Source organism: Hippoglossus stenolepis, chromosome 3 (genome assembly GCF_022539355.2).
Source record: "Hippoglossus stenolepis isolate QCI-W04-F060 chromosome 3, HSTE1.2, whole genome shotgun sequence".
NCBI lineage: Eukaryota > Metazoa > Chordata > Actinopteri > Pleuronectiformes > Pleuronectidae > Hippoglossus > Hippoglossus stenolepis.
Window position 1 is genome coordinate 22930637 of NC_061485.1, and position 22799 is coordinate 22953435.

Consider the following 22799-nt stretch of genomic DNA (forward strand, 5'->3'; position numbering starts at 1 on the left):
AAAACAAGAGCTTTGGACATGGAGGGTCCCTCCTCCTGCACAGTGTGGGCGGAGTACAACTCTTACTGGAAGACTTGATCCCCACATGCCTCAGATTCCTTCCTCACTTGTTCTCAGCCATGCCAGGGGAGAGGCACTTCTGTTTCCCAGGCATGACTGTTGTGTGGAGAGTCCTCCTGTTGTGGGTTTGCGTCTGCATCTGCCTTCCAGCTAAGGCCCGGGGAGCTCTGCTCGCTTCCAGGAGTGATGCTCTGCCACAGGTATTTAACATAAGTTATGTGTGCAGCAACTGCCTATATACAAATCTCTGATTAGTTATTTTCTACGTCAGATGCTGAGGTGATGAGTATATGCATTGTTTATGAAAGCATCTGTAGCTGTAAGAGCTACAACTTTCCCATGCCGAATCCCCTGGCATGCAGGAAGTGATTTGCTTCGCAGTGCTGGCTCACTGCCACAGCCCTTTTGTTTGTGACAGAAAGTAACAAATGGAAGATCTGTTTATCAGGCACAATCGCCACGGCTTTGCAGAAAATCAGAGGAGTGCCACAGAAAATCAAATAAAAAAGATGCTAAAGCAGCAGTGACCCAGTCAACTGCAGGAACACTGGCATCCTTAAAAAAGCATTTTAAAAAGTTAAAAATCATTGATGTGGGAGGCATTTTAAGACAATTTTGCTGTTTGCAGGTGATTTGACTTTTTACCTGTAGGGACAATGAAGCTTCATTCAGAAAATCCTCATCAGACTAAAACAGCAGTTTTGCATGTGCTGTTTTTGAGTTTGTCGCTGTCAATGTCAAGTCTCAGGTCTGTTAATGCACGTCATCGAACTCATGGTCCCAGATCCATGTTGAATCTTTACTGCAAGATTCAAGATGTTTCAGCATCAGAATAGTGACCCCTCAAATTATGTGCATTTTGATTATTTTCCCTCCAAAGCTTTATTGGCCGCAATTTAAACTTATAAAGGCTTACTACTTTGGTGCAGTCACTAAACTCATGTCTGTCTTATTAACTTTGTACCATTTTCATATTTTTACCAGGTCAAACATTCAGACTTGATTTTACATGCTTGTCCTAAGTTAAGTCTGATCTTCAGGAGTCAAGTCCAAGTCAAATTTCCAGTCCTCATTTTTGTAACAAAAGGCTTGTGTGCATTGCGCATTAACAGTGATCTTCTATGTGCATGTCACCATTTGTGAGATGGGTCTTGTACAATGTGGTCACAATGTTGACGAGAGTGTAGGTTTGATAAATTTGTCAGATGGCCAAAATGATACGTACACCTTTTCCGTGTCTTTCATTTAAAATTTCATTCATAAATGTGTGCACACATCTTTTTACAACATTTACTTGAATCGTGATATTTGCTGCAGATAGAACTTTCATAGAAAACCAAGGTTCAAGACATACAGTATAGATAAAGTGATATCATACTCCTGCATGGATTGACTAAAGACATGTCTATTCACGCATTTAAAAGTCCAGTGTGTAGGATTTAGGGGAACTATCAGCAGTTATGATAATTATGTTTTCATTTATGTATAACCATGTGAAAGTACAATTTTTTGTGTTCTTGTTAACTCAGAAGGAGTCCTCTATATATCTATATCAGAGAGGCTCATCCTACCAGGGAGGAGGCCATATTTCTACATGACTGGACAAACCAAACACTGGTTTTAGAGACAGCCTCTCATGTTTTTACATTAAAAAGGCCTTTACAGGTTCTTCTTAACACTGTAAAGAGGAGGTGGTAGGAGGGATACTCAGTGGGCTGCAATATGCACCTTCACCAATAGATGCCACTAAATCGGACACACTGAACCTCTAAAGCAGATGACCTGTGATGGTAAACGTGACGCCCTGCGTGCACATGTATTCATCTGCCAACATGGTCATCCTTCAGTTCAACAGCCATTCTTCAGTGACCTCAGCTCAGCACCTTGTTCCCCCACCTCCACAGAACACATTAAGAATGTCACATTTTCAAGCTCTAGAAATCTAGTGCATCATAGCCCCAGCTGGAAAAAGGGCACAGAGGGGCCGTCACGTCCAAATGGTTGAACTGAACTAAAGTGTGTGGAGCACAGATTTCACTCATCACCTTCCCTTTCTGTGTGTCTGTGTTTGTGTGTGACCTTTACATCTAAGGTTCTTTTCCCACACTTGTTATACGTCATCTGTCTGATTGTTACTTCTCGGCATGCTGCAGCAAAGCTCCCTTAATATTCCTGATGAACCTGTTTATTTGACATTCGGCCGACATTTTGGGAAACACAGAGGAGGCGACTGTAGTACGACTGATGAAGACTATCAACAGCATGGACACTTGTAATTGCAATAAGTGATTGTTTGACACATTGTTTCAGGTCAGGCTGTATCCAATGGTTAACAAATGTCTAATTAAGGGATGTCTAATATGGTGCACATCAAAGTAACTCTATGCTCTGTTTCAGGAGACCCAAGAAACTATGGCAACCAGGTCAATAAAGGTATTAAACTTTTATTCATCACAGTTTAAACTGCCATTTTACAAATCTTTCTTTCTTTCCTTCTTTCTGGTCATGCCTTTCTGCAAAACTCAAAGCGGACAATGTTTATTATGAAAATATAATTTGTCTCTTTTTTCTCTATAGAGAAGAAGCACAAACTCTACAAACGTAAGGAACTAATTTTTCTATTGACGTAAAATCGGGACAGGGGGTCTGACTAACAGCAAAGCTTTTACATTTGTTCATGGATCAGATTCAAATCTGAATATGATAATTGAATAAACATGAGGCTGTGGTCAAGATGACTGGTAGCTTCTCTCACAGTAGTGGTATTGTTTGGTATTGTTACCGGTTGCGAAATTAAGTCCACATTTCCCATAAACCACATTGGTTCCAGATGCCACTTGTTCCGCTCTCCCCTCCCCTGTGTCCACTGGCATGCTTTTATTTCCTCTGTACTTCACGTGACAATAAAAAGGCTGGAAGAGATTTCTCCATCTGTATTTGATTCCTATCTGCATCACGAGTAATTGTTAGTTTCATCTCATGTTTTAAAGTAAACTCTTCCTGTTTCTTGACGTGAATCGTTTCTATTAGGGACAAAATTAGGGACAAGATGACGCCGCTATAACCAATCAGGCTTTAGGCTGAATTAGAATAACAGAACTGATAAATACATGAATGTAGAAATTAGAAGGTTTAGAAGTACAAACATAAATATATAAATATATGTACAAATACAAAAATATATTGACAAATTAATATAAAATTTAATAGATAAATTAATTAATCAATGATGAAATACATTTTTAAAAAAATATATAGAACATAATAATTATTAAATGTACAAATACAGAAAGAAATATTTTGTATTTCATTATTAACTTCTGCTTTTTTTTATTCATTTATACTCATACTCATTTTTGGTCCTTCATAAATGTCAGGACACTTCCTGAGAGATAAGACAGAGCCTGCCAGTCCTCCACTAGTCTTGGTTATTTGCTGTAATCATAGTGGTTACGATTTACTGATGCTGACGCCCCGTAAACAAAACATTTTACTCGACAACCATGCCGAAATTACATCTCCCTTCATCCTCTCAGGTGGTGGAGGTGTACAGTGTCACCGTGGAGTGCACGGTGACGTCTCGTTTCGCCCACACCGTCATGACCTCCAAGGCTCTGAACAAAGCAAACTCCTCGCAGGAAATCTTCTTTGAGGTGGAGCTGCCCAAGACCGCCTTCATCACCAACTTCAGCATGTCAGTTCAAACCTCAGGACTTTTGACAATTGAGCATAAGCTACAAGTTTCTCTGGGTTTAACCCGTGTCATTTTGTCTCTCAGGGAGATTGAAGGTCAGGTGTATGTCGGGGAGGTGAAGGAGAAAGAGAAAGCTAAGAAACAGTATGAGAAGGCTGTTTCCTCTGGACAGACTGCTGGACTGGTCAAGTGAGTCAGACGAGGTTGAATATATATAAGCCCAGTATTACAAACACACTGTAACATCAGAAAGCTGTGAATTATGTGCTCTGTGTATTCTTTCAGGGCCTCTGGGAGAAAGATGGAGGTGTTTTCAGTGTCTGTCAACATAGCAGCCAATAATAAAGTGGTTTTTATTCTGACCTATGAGGAACTCCTTCAGAGGAAACTGGGCCAGTATGAGATTGTGACTCGAGTTAAACTGAAACAGCCGGTGCAGGACTTTCAGGTTCTACTCTCTCCTGTTTTATCTTTCAAAATAACAACATTTGGTAAAAGAGAAGCTGCCTCATTGTGTGTAATTTTGTGTGTGTGTGTGTGTGTGTGTGTGTGTGTGTGTGTGTGTGTGTGTGTGTGTGTGTGTGTGTGTGTGTGTGTGTGTGTGTGTGTGTGTGGAGACAGATTGCAGCAAACATCTACGAGCCTCGGGGCTTCACTTTTCTTGACGCCTCAGCAACTTTCCTCACCAATGACCTGCTTTCCTTGGTGGAGAAAACAGTTACTGACACAAAGGTAAAGGATTACAAAGATTTCCATGCTTCCGTTCTTCAAAAATTATTTTATGATCTTTTTTAGTACAATTTAAGTAAAGATGTGTCGAATAATGTCAAATGAATCTCTCTGTATCTCAGGCCCACATTTCTTTCTCGCCAACACTGGAGCAGCAGAGAGTGTGTCCAGAATGTGAGGGGAACATAATTGATGGAGATTTCCTCATCAACTATGATGTGAAAAGAGAGGAGGGCCTGGGAGAAGTTCAGGTCAGCTCCCAACAAAGTCTTTACAACAGCACATAAGAATCACAAATGAGTGTTGATTCATTTCTTTACCGCCCTGCAGATTGTGAATGGATACTTTGTGCACTTCTTTGCTCCCCCTGACCTGCGCAGAGTCCCAAAGAATGTGGTGTTTGTGATTGACAGGAGCGGATCAATGAGTGGAAGGAAGATGGCACAGGTAAAATATGTGTGTGTGTGGGGGTGGGGTGGGGGGTAAGCAAGCTCCATACTGCAGGCATCAGTCTATGATTCTCTTTATGTATTAAACTGTGAACCTTTGCAGACGAGGGACGCATTGGTCGCCATTCTGGAAGACCTCCATGTGGAGGACCACTTTGCTCTCATCGTGTTTGACAACAACATTATCACCTGGAAGAACTCTCTTACTAAAGCAACAAAGGAAAACGTGGTTGAAGCCATTGCCTACGTCAGGAAGATAAGAGACAATGGAGGTATGAGAAAAACAAGTGACACCAAATTCCCTGCAATATGGTTTGTTCAATGCAAATTAATAGAAATCCTGTTTGAATATCAACAATTTACTATTCATAGCGTTTAAAAAAAATCTAAATATGTTTTTACAGATGCATAATGTTACTATGTATATTTATTTGACATAAAAGTCTTCTGCCTTTAATCTGTCTGTTTTCCATTCAAAGGAGACATATTTTATGCATATTCAGGTTAATCAATTTAATTTGAGTTATTACTTGAAAAGGTTTACATGCTCTAGTGTTCAGAATATGTATCACTTTCCTCATACTGTCCATTGCTGCGGCTCCTCTTTTCAGCCACTGTCTGCAACACTTGGTTTTAGCTCCTGTCTCTTTAAAGGGATAGTTCACTGTAAAAAAGGAAAATTCACTCATCATCTACTCACCACTATGCCAATCGGGGGTTGGGTGAAGTGTTTGAGTCCACAAAACACTTCTCGAGTCTCAGGTGTAAACAGTGTAGCAGCCAAATCCAATACAATTGAAGTCAATCATGACCGCTTCTTTAGGCGTAATAAAACAACAGAAAAAAACAGAACATGCCTCCATACTGCTCGTGTGGTGTCATCCAAGTGTCCACAAGCCCCGACCTTTATATATGACTGAAACAGGGTCATTTACAGAATGTTTTAAGCCTAGTAGCGAAAATTTAGAAAATACTGAGGAATTACTCCATAATTTTTTCTTTTCCCTCTCAGCCACCAATATCAATGGAGCCGTACTGAGGGCGGTGAGCATGCTGGTGAAAGAAAGAGAAGAGAAGACACGTCCAGAGAGGAGTGTGGATATGATTATTTTACTGACTGATGGGATGCCAAACAGCGGTAAGTTCTCTTGATTTGAAAGATGATAATACTTTAGTCTGGAAGGTCAGAGGTCTCTGTACCTACATTAAGTAGATTAACTAAAAACAAGTTTATATGTGGCTAACAGTTTGTCATTTGATTTTGTGCACATGTGCTTGTATATAGGTGTGTCTGTCCCCACAACGATCCAAAAGAATGTGCATGATGCTATCCAGGGGAAGATGTCTCTGTTCTGTCTTGGATTCGGAAATAATGTGGATTACTCCTTCCTGGATGTGATGAGCAGACAAAATAAGGGACTGGCCCGCAGAATATATGAAGCTTCAGATTCTGCTGTTCAACTCCAGGTAGAGTAAAACAATAAATGACAGATTAACAGAAAAGGGGATGTCTAGCACAACTTTGCCAATCTATCTCTGCACCTTAAAGGGAATGTAGAATACAGATATTGCATGACTTGTGCTATGCCTTATTTCCAGGGTTTCTATGAGGAGGTTTCCAACCCTCTGCTCTTGGAAGTGGACCTGCGTTATCCTGACAATGCAGTGGACTCTTTGACCAAAAACCACTTCAGCCAGTTGTTTAACGGCTCAGAGATCGTGGTGTCCGGTCGGCTGAGCGACAATGACATGGATAATTTCCTGGTGGAAGTGCTTGGCCAGGGGGTACGAAGTTAATCTTGTTGTAGCCGACACTGAATATTGAAAGCTCTTCATATTGTACTCTTAATTTATCAAGGATGGTTGACATAACACATTGGTCCAGACTGAATAATCTCAACAAGTAGCCCAACCGACAGGTTTACTTTCCTGAACTTTTCTTCAAACTTCATCGCCTGGCTAAAACATTCATTTGTCCACTACTGCTAGGTACAAAACCATTAACTCAGCTGTACTCGTTACAACCTTTTTAGCATGCTGACGTTAGCATTTACTCTTGAAGAGCGGCTGGCGTGACTGTAGTCATACTTTTACTACCCTCTCTTGTCATCTGTTTTTGAAAAATCTCTTGTTTCTGCAGCCTGATAAAGACTTACAAGTGCAGGGAAATGCCAATGTGGTAAACTGGGAGGTGACCTACCCAGAGCAAGAGTACATCTTTGGGGATTTTGCTGAGCGTTTGTGGGCCTACCTCACCATCCAGCAGTTACTGGAGAACAGGTTTGTTCACGTTCACCTTTATATTGTACCTTTGACAAGATTGAGATGAACAGATTACTCAAAGATTAGTTCACATGTCATTATTCAACTTCCAACTGATCCCATCTTTCTTTTCTGTCTCCCAGTGACATTGGTACTCAGCAAGAGAAAGATGCTATAACAGCTAAGGTTTTGAACATGTCCCTGCAGTACAGCTTTGTCACCCCGCTCACCTCCATGGTGGTCACCAAGCCTGAAACCGAGGACGGACCAGAGAGCCCTCTCATTGCTGACAAGCTGACTGAGAGTAAGGGACATGTGACCAGTTATCAATTATTATCAGCTCTTTTTCTTTTATTTGCAGGAGTAGAAAGGAATTGATATAGTAAAGGTTAGCAGGGGCAGCACAGTGGTGCATGTTCTCTGCCCTTGTCTGCATCGGTTTTCTCTTGGTACTCTGGCTTCCTCACACTGTCCAAAGACAAGTAGATTGGGGTTAGGTTAACTGTAGACTGTGAGTGGGAATCTGAGAGTGATTGGTGGTTTGTCTCGGTGTGTTGGCCCTGTGATTCGCTAGCAACCTCTCCAGGTTGTACCCCAATGCTAGCTCAATGTTAGCTGGGATTGGCTCCAACCCCCTCACTTAACCCTCAACGGATAAGAGGTATAGATAATGGACGGATGGACAAGTTGCTTAACTTATTAGTAAACCAGAATGTTCTTATTTGCCAATTTACATCACATTAGATTATTAGAAACCTTTTAAATCAGTATGTGTCAATACAACTTGGCAATGGCTTCCAACTAACTTTGTGTTTTTTAACTGTTTTACAGGCCAGCGACAGGAAGCAGAGAGACGCCACGGTACATCTCACCAAGGTGCATCTCATCCCGGTACATCTCACCAAACTGCATCTAGCCAAACTATATCTCGCCAGAGTGCATCTCGCAAGAGTTCATCTCGCCATGGTACACCTCTTTTAACTTAATTATATGACACAACTTATCGACCTCGCTTTGGCAGAACAACTTTGACAATGTGATGTTTGCTTTTGTTATTTTTGATAACAGGTTCCTCAGGCTCAAGTCGTGCTGCCAGTTCTCGTAGTCATTCAGATGGTAAGCTTCTAACTTGACTCTTTTTTTAATCAAAAACTGAAATAATTCATGTTTATTTTTAACTTCTAAAATGAAATCATTGCATTGGCCAGTCATACCAGACACAATGTGACAATGACACCTAGGATATTTCAATTATTCAGTTTTATTCATCTTTTTCTAAAAAATCTATCACATACTACATATTAAAAGTCAGGGGATGATCCACAGTGCTCAGTCAAATACTATTAATATCATATTTGAGTCTGATGATTGTCTGACATGATTCTTCGATGATGCTTGTGCAGTGGATGGAGATCCTCATTTCATGATAGAGCTGCCAGAGAGAAAGGACGCTCTGTGCTTCAACATCAACGACAAACCAGGAACCATTTTCACTCTGGTCAAAGACCCCAAATCAGGTTAGTCACTCATTTACCATGTGTTGTAAAAAGAATCAAAACATAAGAAGCAATGACATGAAAGATTTTCTTTATGCTTCAGGCTTTTTGGTGAATGGCCAAATTATTGGCAAGAAGAAAGTTGTTCCAAATGGTATTACCAAAACCTACTTTGGGCGTTTTGGTATCAGCCACCGGAAGCTGGGAGTGAGTCTGGAGGTGAGCCCTCAGGACATCTCCGTCTTCCACAATGGCAAACATGTCAAGCTGCTGTGGTCTGATACAGCCTCTATCAAAGAAAACAAGTGAGTAGAACTGCTGTGCAAATATTATCTAAAATTCATGCACCGTAACACATTTAAAATAAGATGTTTTACAATTATATAAATAGATATTTGTTATTTTGTCCACAGGTTAAAATGGTGTTACTTGTTGTGTTTATTATACACTTAATTAGCTCAAGTTCATATGCAAAATATGAGTATGTGATCTTAAATGATTTTTTATTTTATAACAAGACAAAATGGAGAAAATCCCTTGTATGTTTGAAGGTCTTCCACAATCGTTTGATGATAAGTTGCCAACCACTAGCAGATGTTAGGGACATATCATCAGTTGTGGACTATAGCGCCATGAGGTGTTTCAGCCTTTTAATCACACTCTTTTGGTATCAGTACTCCTCCAGCGCTGAGCCAAGTTTTGGACATTTAAACAGTGGATAGGATCAAACACAGATTCTCTGTATCTCTTCCAGCATGGACCTCAAGTTAACAAAGAACTGCAGCCTGACCGTGACCCTGAAGCACTTCATTAAATTTACGGTCATCAAACACACAAAGAAATGGAAGAGACTCCGGGATGAGCAGGACTACCTGGGCTTCTACACACTGGACAGCCACCATGTCTCTGCTTCAGTTCATGGCCTGCTAGGTCAGCAACAGCTATTTCATGTTTTCATGCTTTTATTCTTAACTTTCAATAAATCAGAAGATATTAAACAAGCTATTTTGATCCAGGTCAGTTCTACCATGGGGTTGAGTTTGAGGTGACAGACCTGATTCCAGGTGACCTCCAGGAGAAATTAGATGCCACCATGTATGTGAAGGGACAAGCAGTCAACGTGACGAGGTGAAAATACACACACACACACACACACACACACACACACACACACACACACACACACACACACACACACACACACACACACACACACACACACACACACATTCACACACCTATACATACACTTGCATTGATGTCCTGGAGACTTACTCTAACCTTAACCATAGTGACTCTTTGCCCAACCATAGCCTTAACTAAAATCTAACCTAAACCTAGCCCTAACCCTAACCCTAACCCTAACCCTAACCTTAACCTTAACCTTAAAGCATGTCTTCACCTTAAAATTCAATGAATTACGTATGGGGACTTGCTTTTTGTCCCCATAAGAAAAATAAGTCCCCATAATGTGACTGTGTAAACAGATTTGGGTCCAAACAACATGAGTAATACCTGGACCACGCACACACACACACACACACACACCTAATCGTCAGTGTTCTCTTCCCCACAGACACTGGCAGAAGGACTTCAGCCAGGACGTGAAGAATGGAGAAAGTATTCCCTGCTGGTTTGTCGACAATGATGGAGCAGGCCTCATTGATGGAAGAGCCTCAGACTACATTGTGTCAGGGCTTTATAAGACAATTTGAATCTTAAAATTTGAATTAGAATTGTACTTGGGTCACACTAAGGTGATGGTGACAGTGTTTTGTTGTGACAAATAGCAGATTCTCACGACTTGTGTGTCATCACTCAACAATTATGTACATGCAGAGACAAAAATTATTAAAACAACAGGGACACTGACATATTTATTTGAAGATAATACAAAATGACAATTTGTGATTCCAATTCTAGCAACATTAATGTTATTTTTAGATAACTGAACAGTTATCTCTCAACAGTTAACTATGAAACTTAATAGCTGGACATTATTCAGTAGATATTTCTTACAACTCAGTATTGGCTTTAATCATATAACTGTGACATGGGCAGATAATAACAATGCCAATGTGTGCAACTTGTGAAAAGCTTGAATGCAATGTGTGTGTTTTTTATAGATTCACTAATGACTTAAATATTACAGTTGGTAAAGCTTTAGTGGTACTGTACCTCTACTTATTGTACCAAATACACTCTGTTTACATGTCTTGGCAATAAATAAATATTTCTCTATGTAAAAATATTTACCTTGTTTCACTGCAAGAGAGACACTGGATGTGTCCAGTTGAGTTCTGTCACACTCCACACTGTTTAGTGAGGAGTCTCTACAATAAATTAAAAACATCAAGACTCATTACACACGCAAGGGCATGAAGGGGGTCATCCACAAACCAGAGGGTCGGTGGTTTGATTCTTCCACTCCGCATTCTAAAGTGTCCTTGGGCAAAACATTGAACACCAAATTGTGGTATGTTTGCATAGTAGTGCTGTATGAATGGGTTTACATTTGATATTTACATTTAACATTAACATTATGGGAAAACTAGATATGAAAAAGTAAACAGATATTCCTGTAAATCATAAAAAACTACTTAAAAGCCTCCAGTTTAGAAGCTGTTGCTGTTATTTTCAGCACGTGCCACTTTACAATCAGGGCCCCAAACCTTCACTGTGGCAAGTTTTGAAAGCAGTAGTTTAACTGTAGTGGCACATATTTACATCTGTAAAGTCATTTGTTGGACATGTTTATATTTTCATGTGGTTTGTGTGGAGAGATCATAGGGAGAGATACACGTAGGTGGTTATTTTGATCACAGGGGGCAGCATTGAGCTCAGTACGACTTGTAGCACTGGACAGCTGAGCTGAAGAAGAAACCGAAGAACATAATGTAATTTAGCTAATTAAGCTACACTGAGGTGAGATATGTGGTTTGTTTTTTAATTAATCACCAAATATTATGTTCCAAGTTTACAAGAGAAGCCACCACCAGCATGTAGACACTGGTAAACACACCGCTGGTAAAACCTCTCCACCTTAAATACAGAACAGTGAGGCTACCTTCTTAGCCAACTTCACATTTATGTCAAAGGACTAGCTAAAAGTTTAAAGTAGCTAAAGCTAATGTTTGAAACCTCAACACAACAGACGGAGAACCGACGTATATAAAACCAGGAATCGTAATTTTTGAGTTCAATGACACATTGTAGTTGGTTTGTAATGACAACACAGTGCTGCATTACACACGTGTGTCTGTGTGAGCATGTTGATGTAAATCATGTGTTTGTTGACAGGTGAGGCCCCCCCCACAGAGCCACAGCTCCTGAGCCTCACCTGAACACACACAGGTGACACGTGGACACAGGTATGTTATTCTACACAGAACTTAATGATGACATGTACACAACTGTGTGGTGCAGTAATACTATAGAATTTAGAAATCCATGCTGTTTATATTTATGAAACCTTTGGAATGATTCAAGTTCTTTTTTACCAATTAAATCCAAAATGAAAACAAACTTCCCATGTATGCAACTAATTAATCCTCAGCCATAAAGATATGAATTCATTAATCAGTTTACTGTACCTTTTAAAAAATCAATTCAGCTTATTGTTTCCTCAAACAATTTCTTAAATTTAGCATTTATTCAAAACTCAGGGGATTTCACTTGACTGGCTGGTAATGTGACCTTGCTGGACTGTGTGGGCTTGTTTGTCATATCCAAGTTAACACAGGATCAACGGCACAATGAAAAGTGTTGGACAAGCAGGACAGGCTAGTTCAGCAAAGCAATAAGAGCTTTGTCATAGACAATAAAAAGTTTAAGAATAATTAAAAGAAAGTTAGAGCTCAATATATACAAAAAACTATTCCTACTAAAAATCTTTTAGATTTTAACTTTTTTCCTCTGCCAAGGAGCTTATGTTGTCATAGCTGTTTGTCTGTCTGTTAGCAGGATTAAACAAAAGAGGAATCAATTTCATTGAAACATGATGGAAGGGTGGAGTATGGGCCGAGGGCATTTTATTTGCAAGAGAGGGCGTTGGTCTTGGTGTGCTCCCTGAGTAACCCTCTAGTTTACACTTGTGTTGTGACATGTCTGATGTGGAAAAATGCTTATTGACATCTCCCACACTCATCATTCTTAATAGGACAAAGAGTATAGTGCCATGATGTAGATTCGTACATAACTCCATGCAGCTACAACCAAATTAAACCAGAACAAATGAAAACATGTGAGGTTGTGTGAGGTCTGTCGCTAAAGGTCACATCATGCTGTCCACAATGAAAAAAAGACACTAAAAGATAAACACATTATACATATCAAGTAAAATAAAATAAATTGTATCGCCACAAAAGATCAAGACATGACCACTTTTATTGTTGGATTGCTGCTTTTTTCTTCTTAATTACTTTTTGGGAAACATTTGATGAAGATGTTAACTTCACAGAAGGATGCAGATTGAATTTAGTCACACTGTGTTTTTGTTTTTATCTTGCTCTTTCCTCGTAGTCCATGAATGCCATTAGAATGTGTAGAAGTTATTGTTTTTCCATTCTCTTTCATTGTGCAAATCTTTATTGTCAAGTAGATTTTATTTTATCACAAGTCAAAATTGAACCCCTGTCACCAGCTTTTTTAATTATATAGAGCTCTGAACATCGACCCCTTTATACCCTCATTTAAATGTATGTGTGTTTATGTATGCATCTGTGGTTATGTGTTGTCATTGCTCGACGCAGTGAGCCTAGAATTTACTGTGTGTACTTGACAAAGTCCTTGTACTGTAACAACTCACCACTTCTTACTACATGGCCACGGCGTTTGTACTAATAGATCCAGGGCAAGTGTGTTGACCCCAGTCATGTCGGAAGTTCAGGAGTTGAGAGGGATTTTCTTAAGAGGGATCTTTGCCGAAGTGTTTGCCTGTGTGTGTCTGCTTCTTTGTACGTGTGTGTATGTGTGTGTTTGTGTAAGCTTTGCTGATTAACACCAGATGTGCGCGGCTCAGGGTGTCGGCAGTTGCTTGAGAGGGCCCCACTGTACTCCATTCACTCCCTGGCTGTAGAAAGTGCTCGAGCACCTTCTTCTCACATGACAGACGGTCATATCTGTGGTGTTCATCCCTCAGATCCACAGAAAGTTTGAAACGTCGGATCAGTCTGACATGTTGAATAAGGAGGTTGTGGAGCTTTTTAACAGGAAGTTAATGTAGGTCTCCTCCTGCTCCACCAGAGGGCGGGAGAGAGCTATCTAACAACTGCAGTGTCTTTAAACTCAGGTCCCACATTTAGAAGTGACTACTATTTTTTTTTTTTCAGGGATCTTTGTAATGTTTCCAGTTTAAATAAAGCACGGGAACATCATGTTATTGTACTGTGTTCCTGTACTGAATTTAAAAAAAATTCTTCCCCAGAAAGTTTCACTTAGAAAGTAGTGCAGCAGCATGAGGCAGAGACTGATTTAAAATTGTGATTAGTGCTGCAAATAAGTATTAATTGTTTTTTGATAATCTGTTATCTGATATGCCGTGATTAATGTATTTATTATTTAGTTAATACAATTTGAGAAAACAGTGCATCACAAGTTTTCTGAAGACAGTCCCAACACAGTTCAGCCAACAGTCAACAATTCAATTTGTAAAAACAGATGATAAAAGATCTGCAACTCCTCATGCGTGAGAACTAGGATCTTTTCTTTGTACGACTTTAACCATAATTCATATTTTAAAATTGGTGCCGATTAATTTACTATAGGTCTATTTATTAGTGAATTGTTTTTGCTCTTGCTGTGATTCTTGTAATAGATTAGATTTAAGTGGAACTGTAAATTATACTGAGGGCAGGCTGTTTATTACAATTACTTTTTATATTGTAGAAAATGTTGACATTTATTTTCACCAAAGCAATTCTCATAATCTAAATTTGATTTAGATATTTATTTTCAGACTCCTCTCCTCTCAAACAGCTGTGCAGTGAGACAACTCAAGTTTGTCAAAAGTTGCAATATCACATCCCTCTTGCTGTCGTTTCAGCCCCACTCTCTTGAACCCTTCCCTCCGACCTCACCTCCCAGGTCTCCCCCCAGCCGTTCCCCGCCCGTCTCTCTACCTTCTGTCCCTGTGTGAATATTTCACATTGCTGCTGCCGCTGGTGCGTGATGCGGGGGACTGAGCGCTCATTGTGTGTACGCAGTGTGGGCGCTGAGGTATGTGGCTGCACGGCGTGTGGTGTGTCGTGACAGGCGTGTGGCCGCTGACGCCAGCCGGCCGCCTGCCTGTCTGTGTTTCTGTCTGTTCGGTTACACCTGACCAGCACAGACATCATCATGCCCTCACACACACACACACACACACACACACACACATACACACACACATGGACTGCAGCACTAGATATGGTGCACAAAGTTAAATCAGGGGTCACCAACTCCCTGCCACTGTTGTCTGCCAACTTCCCCTTCAGTACATGAGATTGGCACGAGGCGTTGGTGTTCTGCTTATTGCTGAGAGTTGGTGTGATCAATATTTTAATCTTTAATTTAAAAAAAGTTTGCGAGTACTTGAACTGAAAAAATGTAATGCATAGAATTTTAATTACAGTTGGGCACGTATAATAATACTTCGGCAAATTAAATGCCAATGCATTTCCAGCAGATGCACTTATATTTTCTGCTGAACCAAGTGTGTCTAACCCTACGACAACAGTCACATAGTTGTGGCATTTACTTTATATTGAAAGTGCATTATTGAATTTTGTGGTTTTGAAATGTGCTGTGTAGGTCTGTTCTGAAATGCAGTGGAAGGCTGGGCGATATTGCAGCGCACCGTGGTGTAATCCTTGGTATTTAGTGTGTTCTCTCAGGCTGCTGAGGTGAAAAGTTGAACCTGGTGTTGACCTTCTCTTGAGAGAGGGCTTAGCTCTGAAGTCAGGCGCAGGCCAAAGGCAGAGGGAGGATATTCTCAAGTTCCTCTTTCCCTCCCTCACGTGAACCGCTCCTCTCCTCTCCGCTGCCGCCCTCCCCTCCCACACGGAAACAATTAACATCTGTGATAAGATGTTGTACATATTTCAATCATTTTATCTCTGTCAGCGTTGTTTGTTTGTTTTTCCGTCATGACGAAAGTCTTGTGTGCTCCTGTCATGGCGTTGTTAATCACAATTACATCTCATCTAGGTGCAAGGAGTTGGAGGGAGAACGAGGGAGAGAGAGAGACTGCGAGGGGCCTAATGTTTACCACAGAGGGGAGTTGAATTTCAGATGGAGAGATAATGAAGAAAACAAGCAAACAATTATGCAAAAATAGACAAACGTGGGGGGAAAATAGAAAGAGCAGACTGACAGACGACAGGAATGATGTTTGGGGCAAACATGCCATTCGGGGCAAGTTTTAGTTTTTAATCCCAGAAGGCCAGTCTACAGTTAAGAGAAAAAGTGGATGTGTGATCATAATGAAACCTCACATACTTTGTTACCAATGCTTTATAAAAGACCTTGTCTTGTGTGTATTTGATGTAATTCTTAATAATGTCAATCCAAAGAGGAGGGTGATCTTTGTCCCTGCTACTTACAAGAAAAGTGATGTTGCTTAAATTGTGTATTGTAACTCTCTAATAATATTTGTGATCATGATGAAAGGCAAAGATTTGAAGATGAGAGCGGGACACGTGAGTGGCCTTTATTTAGCATGTTTTCTTGTTTCTATGTCACATTCATTAAGGGACAGAGGGATCTAACCACTGTGCAAGATTTACACATCTTATCATGTGTCGTATCGTACGCCCTGGACTTGCTGATCCACACTCTTATTTTGTTAAAGCAACATGACCCGGAATCCAAAACCAAAACTAAGTCTGACATTCTTCCAGTCCAGTGGAGCAGGAGAATACATGGTCTGAAGATATGAATCCCAACAGTAGATGTTGAGTCGTGCTGCGCTCCGTCCTCCCATCTGTTTTAGTTTTGCAGCGGTTGTGATAACCTCAGCCTGACCCCTGATTGGTCTAATCTCACCCTCATCTTCTCTCGCTGGTCAGCTGACAGCAGGCAACGCTGCCATTGGTGGGTGCGCCGCTGAGGAAGAGGAATTTGTTTAGCATTGTGTTGGGGTAACAGCTAGCCAGTGAGAAGTTTAGTCTACTGTCTAAACCATAGCAAAGCCTCAAAACACAGAAATGGAAGGAATGTTTAGGGTGAGAATTCAAAGAGCCAAACATGTTGGCTTTCCCAGGCAGTGGCCTTAGAATAATCCTGATAACGTGCACGGGCATGGGTGGATGTCAGTAAATATAAACACATGTATTTACTACAGTGCTTACAGTAATAGTGTCCTGTGTCTTAATCCAGTCTTCAGAAGTCAGGGCTTAACTCCAGGTCAGAGTATTGCAGCTAACCCCCAGTGCTTCATTGTATTCATGTAAATGAGTTTCATTCAGTTTGACCTGTTAACTCACAATGTAAAGATGCAGTAAAATGAAGTTATTGTCTTTACGGTGCTTCTGAATGTCTGTAAGGGACATGCCACTGTTGAGTGCAGTAGCTGCTTCGAGCGGACTGTTTGGAGGGCTTTAGTTCAGGCAGATTAGATCAGAGGACCACTCTGTTTGTTTGTTTTGATTTGGGACGGGCCAAGCTCCTGAGGGATACCCCCATCCCCTCTCTCTCTTTCTCTCAACTACCTCTCTGCTGTCCCTCCCCAGGATTCCCCCTCAGGGCACAGTCAACTGGAGCCCCCCTGACCTCTCTGTCACCCCTTCCCAACTCGTGTTAGCCAAAAGAGAAAACGAAGGAAGAGTCTTCTCTGTCTTAGCATCCACTGAACCAAATCACAACCAGACCCCTCATCCGGGGGGTTAGTTAGGCAGTGCCACCCAGGCATGTGGCCCCCTCTAGCCCTGGTCAGCCCCAGAAGAGGTTCACCCCGGCGAGTTGACCTCCCTTTCATCTGCGTGTGGGTCTGAGGTGTTCTCTCACACCCAGCGTAGGGCTGCCAGGGCGAGGAATTAGGTGAAGACAGACAGACAGCTGTTACAGGGGGAGTCTTTTTCTTTTGTGTGTTGTTATATAATAATCATCATGAGTACTTTTTCCAGTTGCTGTAAAAAAAAATTGCTTGGCTTTAAATGCGATGAGGTGCCCAGTATGGATGAAATCCTAATTGGATTCAGATTTGTTTTTTGCTTTTGTGAGTCTGTCAGTGCCCTAAGTATGGAGCCAAATATATCCTGTAGAAGAAGCCAATTTGGTTTCTTTTTTTCATGTGATTTTCTGCTACTGTTTGAGCTCCTTGTGTAACTTTCTGGGGTCTCATGACTGCGATACACGCGTCTCTCTTTCCACCTATTCCCATGTCTTTCCATTGACACACTTTTCCAATTTCTCTGTCAAAACTCTGTGAACAGCATCAGCCAAGCGTGCACACACACACACACACACACACACACACACACACACACACACACACACACACACACACACACACACACACACACACACACACACACACACACACAATCTCCGCCCCCACCTCTACTGACCTCTTCTTCATCTCCCACAAGGCCTTGGGGTGAGGCAGCCTGGCACCAGACAGTTATTCAAACCCTCAGGCAGATTCACAACAGGTCAGAGACAGAAACAGAGAGAAAGCTGAAGAGAGGTAGTGAAAGAGAGAGAGAGAAAGAGAGAGAGCAGCTGATGATGTGCTGATTAACTGGTATCTTAACTTCAGACTGTGGCATCTGGACTGCTGCTTTTAAATAGAAAAAACTGAGAGTTTGTGTCTTTTTGGGTAATATTCAGTCATTCCCGGGTCGCATAAAGAAATTCCTTTAGAAAACACAAAATAAATTTAAAAGTCTAAGAAACTAATTTGGTTCTTTGACTTTAATTATTTCCTTTGTAGATTCCCCCCCTCAGTCTTTAAACCCTGTCCCTTTAAAACAAGAAAAATAAGTTATTCAGCCATAAATTAATTTTGTTTTTTATTATGTTTTATTTAATTTTAATCCCATGAAACAGGAAATAAAAGCAGGGGGAAGCTGTGGTTGGATTAAGAGTCGTCTTTGTAAACATTGTGACCCGTGTCTTTGACATGCCTCCTTTCTCCTCTTGAAGAAAGTCTCTTCATAACAGGAGTGCCAGGAGATGAAGGTCTCTTTTTTTTTAAAGAGGACATGGGATTGGGAGGCAGACTTTGGAGTCTTTGTGAGACACATGGGCCTGTGTTTTGTGTCATTTTTGTTCTTCTAAATCCTCCTTGGTTTGTGTTTGTCTCAGAGCTCTGCTTTGAGCGATTAGGGACGAGGATTCGAACAGCTCGGTTAAATTAAAAGACATCATTTCAGCCCTTTATTGTCGCTTTGAATCGTCCTCCTTCATATGAATAAATGACACTGGTGTGAATATTAGATACATTGATGGTTTGTTCTTTAAAAGAAAAAGAGCCCAAAGTGTTTGCAGAATTTTCTGTGTCACATTAGACTCGAGGCGGGTTTGCTCTTCATGGCATGTGAGTATATTGTATTGGACAAGTGATGTCAGTAAACCATGCCACCAGAGATGAGCCATATCACAAGAGGCATCGCTCGAAATCTGAGTTGTGCCATTAGAGAGAAAGAAAGGCAGTATCTTGAGAGAGAGAGAGAAAAAGGGGGAGACACAGAACGGATTGTTCCACAACAGACTGACGGACCTTTTAGCCTTATCTTCCTGAGCTACTCTTACAGAAAACCAAGGAGAGAAGGGAAAAGAATGCCCTGTTCTTTCTCTCCCTCCCATTTCCCATTCTCTCATTTCTCCTGTCTGTCTCTGCCCTCCTTCTTCATTTCTTCTTCTTCTTTTGTCCATCAGTCTTTCCCTGGTATTTCTTAAAAATCCTCTTAACCCTTGCTCTCCTTCAATTGTCCCCTTTCCTCAATATCTTACCTTGATGTTTTAATATCTTGTTTCTTTCCTCACCCACTACTATCTAATTTGTCTGCAGCTCTCTCAGAGCTCATTGCTCCTGCACTTTGTTAAAAGGTTGATGTGTAAGATGCCTGGGAGTCTCAGCTGCAGTCGGTTGTTAGTGTGAGATCACTCTCTTCATCTCAGGCTCACACTGTATATGCATGACAGCTCCACAGGATGTGTGCCGTACAAACGTGGGACCAGTTCCCTTTTGCAAGAACATCTTATTTGCATTTGTTTACATGTGCCACTCTCTGCACATTCGGATTTGCCACATGTCATGATGTTTTGGTGCAGCCCCTTTGCACAGATCCCGGTACATGCAGATACGCAACAGTATTTGCATGTAATGACACTGTGAGTCGTCCTTCTCCTCCCTCTCTGACAGAATGAAACGGATGGATAATTAGATATCAAAGGGAGGCAGGCAGGGTGTGGCGAGGCGCGCGGGCCCCTACGATGGTAAAGCACTTATTAATGAGATAGGCCTTATCTGCTCTCCTCCCAGGAATTCTGCCTTTGATCGGCCCGACTCTGGACTTAATACATTTTTGATTGATAGGCCAAGATGACAGAGAGAGGCGGCGTGGATGGGGTAGGTGGGTGGAGGGGAGTGTGTATGCGCGCATTGGGGGGGTTTGCTCAGATGCAACTGTAACGATGCCCTTCACATGATATAACTTATGACAATAGTGTTTCACCTCATGGGATAGGAAACATTAAGATGAGTATACACACAACTTGTTTGCATGTTAAATAAATCTCAGTTATGAAGACACATGCTGTATAAACACACACACACACACACACACACCGTCATATTCCTCTGCTCACACAGACATAGATTTACAAAGGCAGCGCGAACTGACAGGCGTATTCAGTCCCCTTAACCCCAACTATAACTCACATACCGCGGCACCGCCAAATCTTTTCCCTAAGACAGAGCAGGCGAGGATCAGGCCTGCTGAGGGATACTGAGATAAGGCCCCTTCCCCGTCTAGAGATGAGTTATAGCCCACCCAGGAGGAGGTGGCGAGTAACAACCCACCCGGACACACCGCTCGGGCTTGCTGGGATTGGAGGGGCCGGTGTACTCCTGCTAGTGAGGCAGCGGGCAACCTCATGGAAAAAGATAACAGTCCCACTCTCAATAACACCTTGACCAGAAGGAGGAGAGGCAACATCAAATCAGCGAGCCCGTACACACACACACACTCACACACAAAATCACACTTACCATACACCTCCGCCCCTGCTCCCTCTCTCCACCCGACAAGAGGTGACTGAGCATAACCATTATAGCGCAGTGTCACCTTGTTATGAGTCTCTGTCAGTGTGAGGCATCAGGTAAATTAAAGAAGCCATAACTGCTGCTCCGTCAACAGCCCGTCACCCCTCATTAATTACAGTGCCAACGGTGAACCCCCCAACATCAAGTGGACAGATCGATCAATGTGACAGGCACATTTCAGGTCTCTGAAACAATCAAATTAACAAAGGGAGGTGAAAGAAGTGGTGATATCCTTTTTTTCTGAGGGGACTACAGCTTTATACCTGGATGAGTCAGGAGAAAAGGCCTGAACATACCCTCTGTTGTCCTCAACCAAAGACTCAAACTTTATCTAACTTCCAGTACAGTTGGTTAGTGCATGCATCTCTGCCTGATGCATGTACTGTTCTGACTGTAGCGTCATTATAGCTTTATTGTAGCTTTATTATTTTGGCTGTTTCCCAACATCATGTTGTTTTAATTGAGTTGGTATGTGGAGTTGGATGATTAATTGTGGAAGGTGCTGTTTCAGTGGTCAAAGAACAACGATTGGCAGATTTTCAACTTGCAGGTTGAAGTTTCGGTTTAACATACAGTCATGTTGGACGCAGCGTGAGAGTACGGCTGCATGGGAAGTGTGATGAAATGGAGGCAGCACTGAACTGAGATGGGGAGGGAAGCGAGACAGCGCACGGAGGGGGTTAGATGATAAGAGTGGGAAGAACTGATAGACTGGGAGAAACCGTGTAGAGAAAGAAAATGATTAAAAACAGCAATCATCGTCAGAGACTGATAAACCAACCAGTCGTTAATTGGAAGCGTGCAACTCGTGGGGATATGGTTGGATTAGGTTCACTTCCTCCCTTTGCTCTCTGTCTCTTCTTCCCCCTCCTCTCTTTCTTGTCTCTCCTCCTCTGTGGACTGAAATGTCTGGGAGACATGTTCTATTATCAACATTTAAAAATTATTACAATTAATGTAATATTTATTTTTTCACATTTTGAGACAAAGAGCAGTGAATAGCTATTTTTGAGTGATCTAGGCTTTTGGGCCATATAGGAGATGGGAGATGGGTGGTGGTCCATAAACAAAGGGCTGACAGCCTACCCATCAACCCGGCAGGTCTGGCTTGTGCTGCGTAGATAAAGCAGGGCGGCTGCCTCCTGTATCAACACCATCCATCATCCATCTTTGCTTTGCTGTGCGCGCATTCGTCCTCACAACAGCCGCCCTATCACTCCCTACACCTGCCCCTCTGCCAGCTGTGTGCCCTGTTACCATCTGACCTTTCACAAAACTTTAAATACAGCAGTCACAACTATCTGCATCTCTGTTCTCAATTGTCCCCATTTTTATAATGGACCAGTTTGTGAACTTCTTCCAGTTAACTTGATGAACTTCGATCTTGAACTACAAACTGTTTCCGCTGTTTTGATGTGACATGGACTCTTCAGTAAATGATGCATCTCAAACTCATCTTTGGGAGGATGAACATTAATCATTGATATGTCCACCATCCACTGTGCCATTATCTGTGGCTGCTCATTTTTGGCCTGTAGCAAACTTAACAGACACTGTCAGGTGAAATGAAAGCCATTGTTTTTCTTTCTTTTTTTTCGTAAATGATGTGAGAACATTAAATGTATTTTCCTCATCAAATCAGACAAAGCAGTGTTCTGACTAAGCTTTGGCAAAAAAGCATTTTCTGAAACTGGCCTGACAAAATATTAAACCACGATTTAGGACATTTTAGCCCCCTCACAACGACCCTTCAGACCACCATTGTTCCCTTGTCAATTTGGGTTTTGTGTGAGCATCTCGTTCCTTTCTTTGTTGCTCATAGGGAATGGAAATTATGCAAATGGAGATGGGCACACTGAAGG

At 41.5% G+C, this 22799-nt stretch overlaps 1 protein-coding gene and 1 long non-coding RNA gene across 3 annotated transcripts in view; both read left to right on the plus strand.

Moving 5' to 3' along the window:
• The first annotated feature begins 63 nt into the window (after positions 1-63).
• LOC118104744 (inter-alpha-trypsin inhibitor heavy chain H3) lies at positions 64-10939 on the plus strand. 2 transcript variants are annotated; one of them, XM_035151838.2, is made up of 22 exons: positions 65-260; positions 2458-2493; positions 2638-2661; positions 3597-3754; positions 3839-3943; positions 4040-4202; positions 4376-4486; positions 4606-4734; positions 4814-4930; positions 5036-5204; positions 5945-6070; positions 6218-6399; positions 6532-6717; positions 7073-7212; positions 7338-7498; positions 8026-8160; positions 8263-8310; positions 8598-8711; positions 8794-8995; positions 9445-9620; positions 9707-9818; positions 10267-10939. In XM_035151838.2, exons 1-22 carry the CDS (start codon positions 120-122, stop codon positions 10403-10405), a joined length of 2874 nt encoding a protein of 957 aa, XP_035007729.1. In that variant the 5' UTR covers positions 65-119; the 3' UTR covers positions 10406-10939. The 2 variants fall into 2 exon arrangements, with proteins under 2 accessions (XP_035007730.1, XP_035007729.1); XM_035151839.2 differs by lacking the exon at positions 2638-2661 and having other exon boundaries at positions 64-260.
• A 609-nt stretch (positions 10940-11548) lies between these two features.
• Positions 11549-22799, plus strand: part of LOC118105234 — a 28229-nt gene continuing 16978 nt past the window's right edge. Inside the window, exons 1-2 of the long non-coding RNA XR_004695105.2 lie at positions 11549-11615; positions 11991-12061. This is a non-coding gene — a long non-coding RNA (uncharacterized LOC118105234). The remainder of the gene's footprint in view (positions 11616-11990; positions 12062-22799) is intronic.

Bases quoted from the DNA above. Each gene is read 5' to 3' on its own strand.
- LOC118104744 (XM_035151838.2), top strand. From the start codon at position 120: ATGCCAGGGGAGAGGCACTTCTGTTTCCCAGGCATGACTGTTGTGTGG. The intron at 4,931-5,035 runs GTAAAATATGTG...GAACCTTTGCAG, and splicing joins GTGGAAGGAAGATGGCACAG to ACGAGGGACGCATTGGTCGC. The intron at 9,621-9,706 runs GTCAGCAACAGC...ATTTTGATCCAG, and splicing joins TTCAGTTCATGGCCTGCTAG to GTCAGTTCTACCATGGGGTT.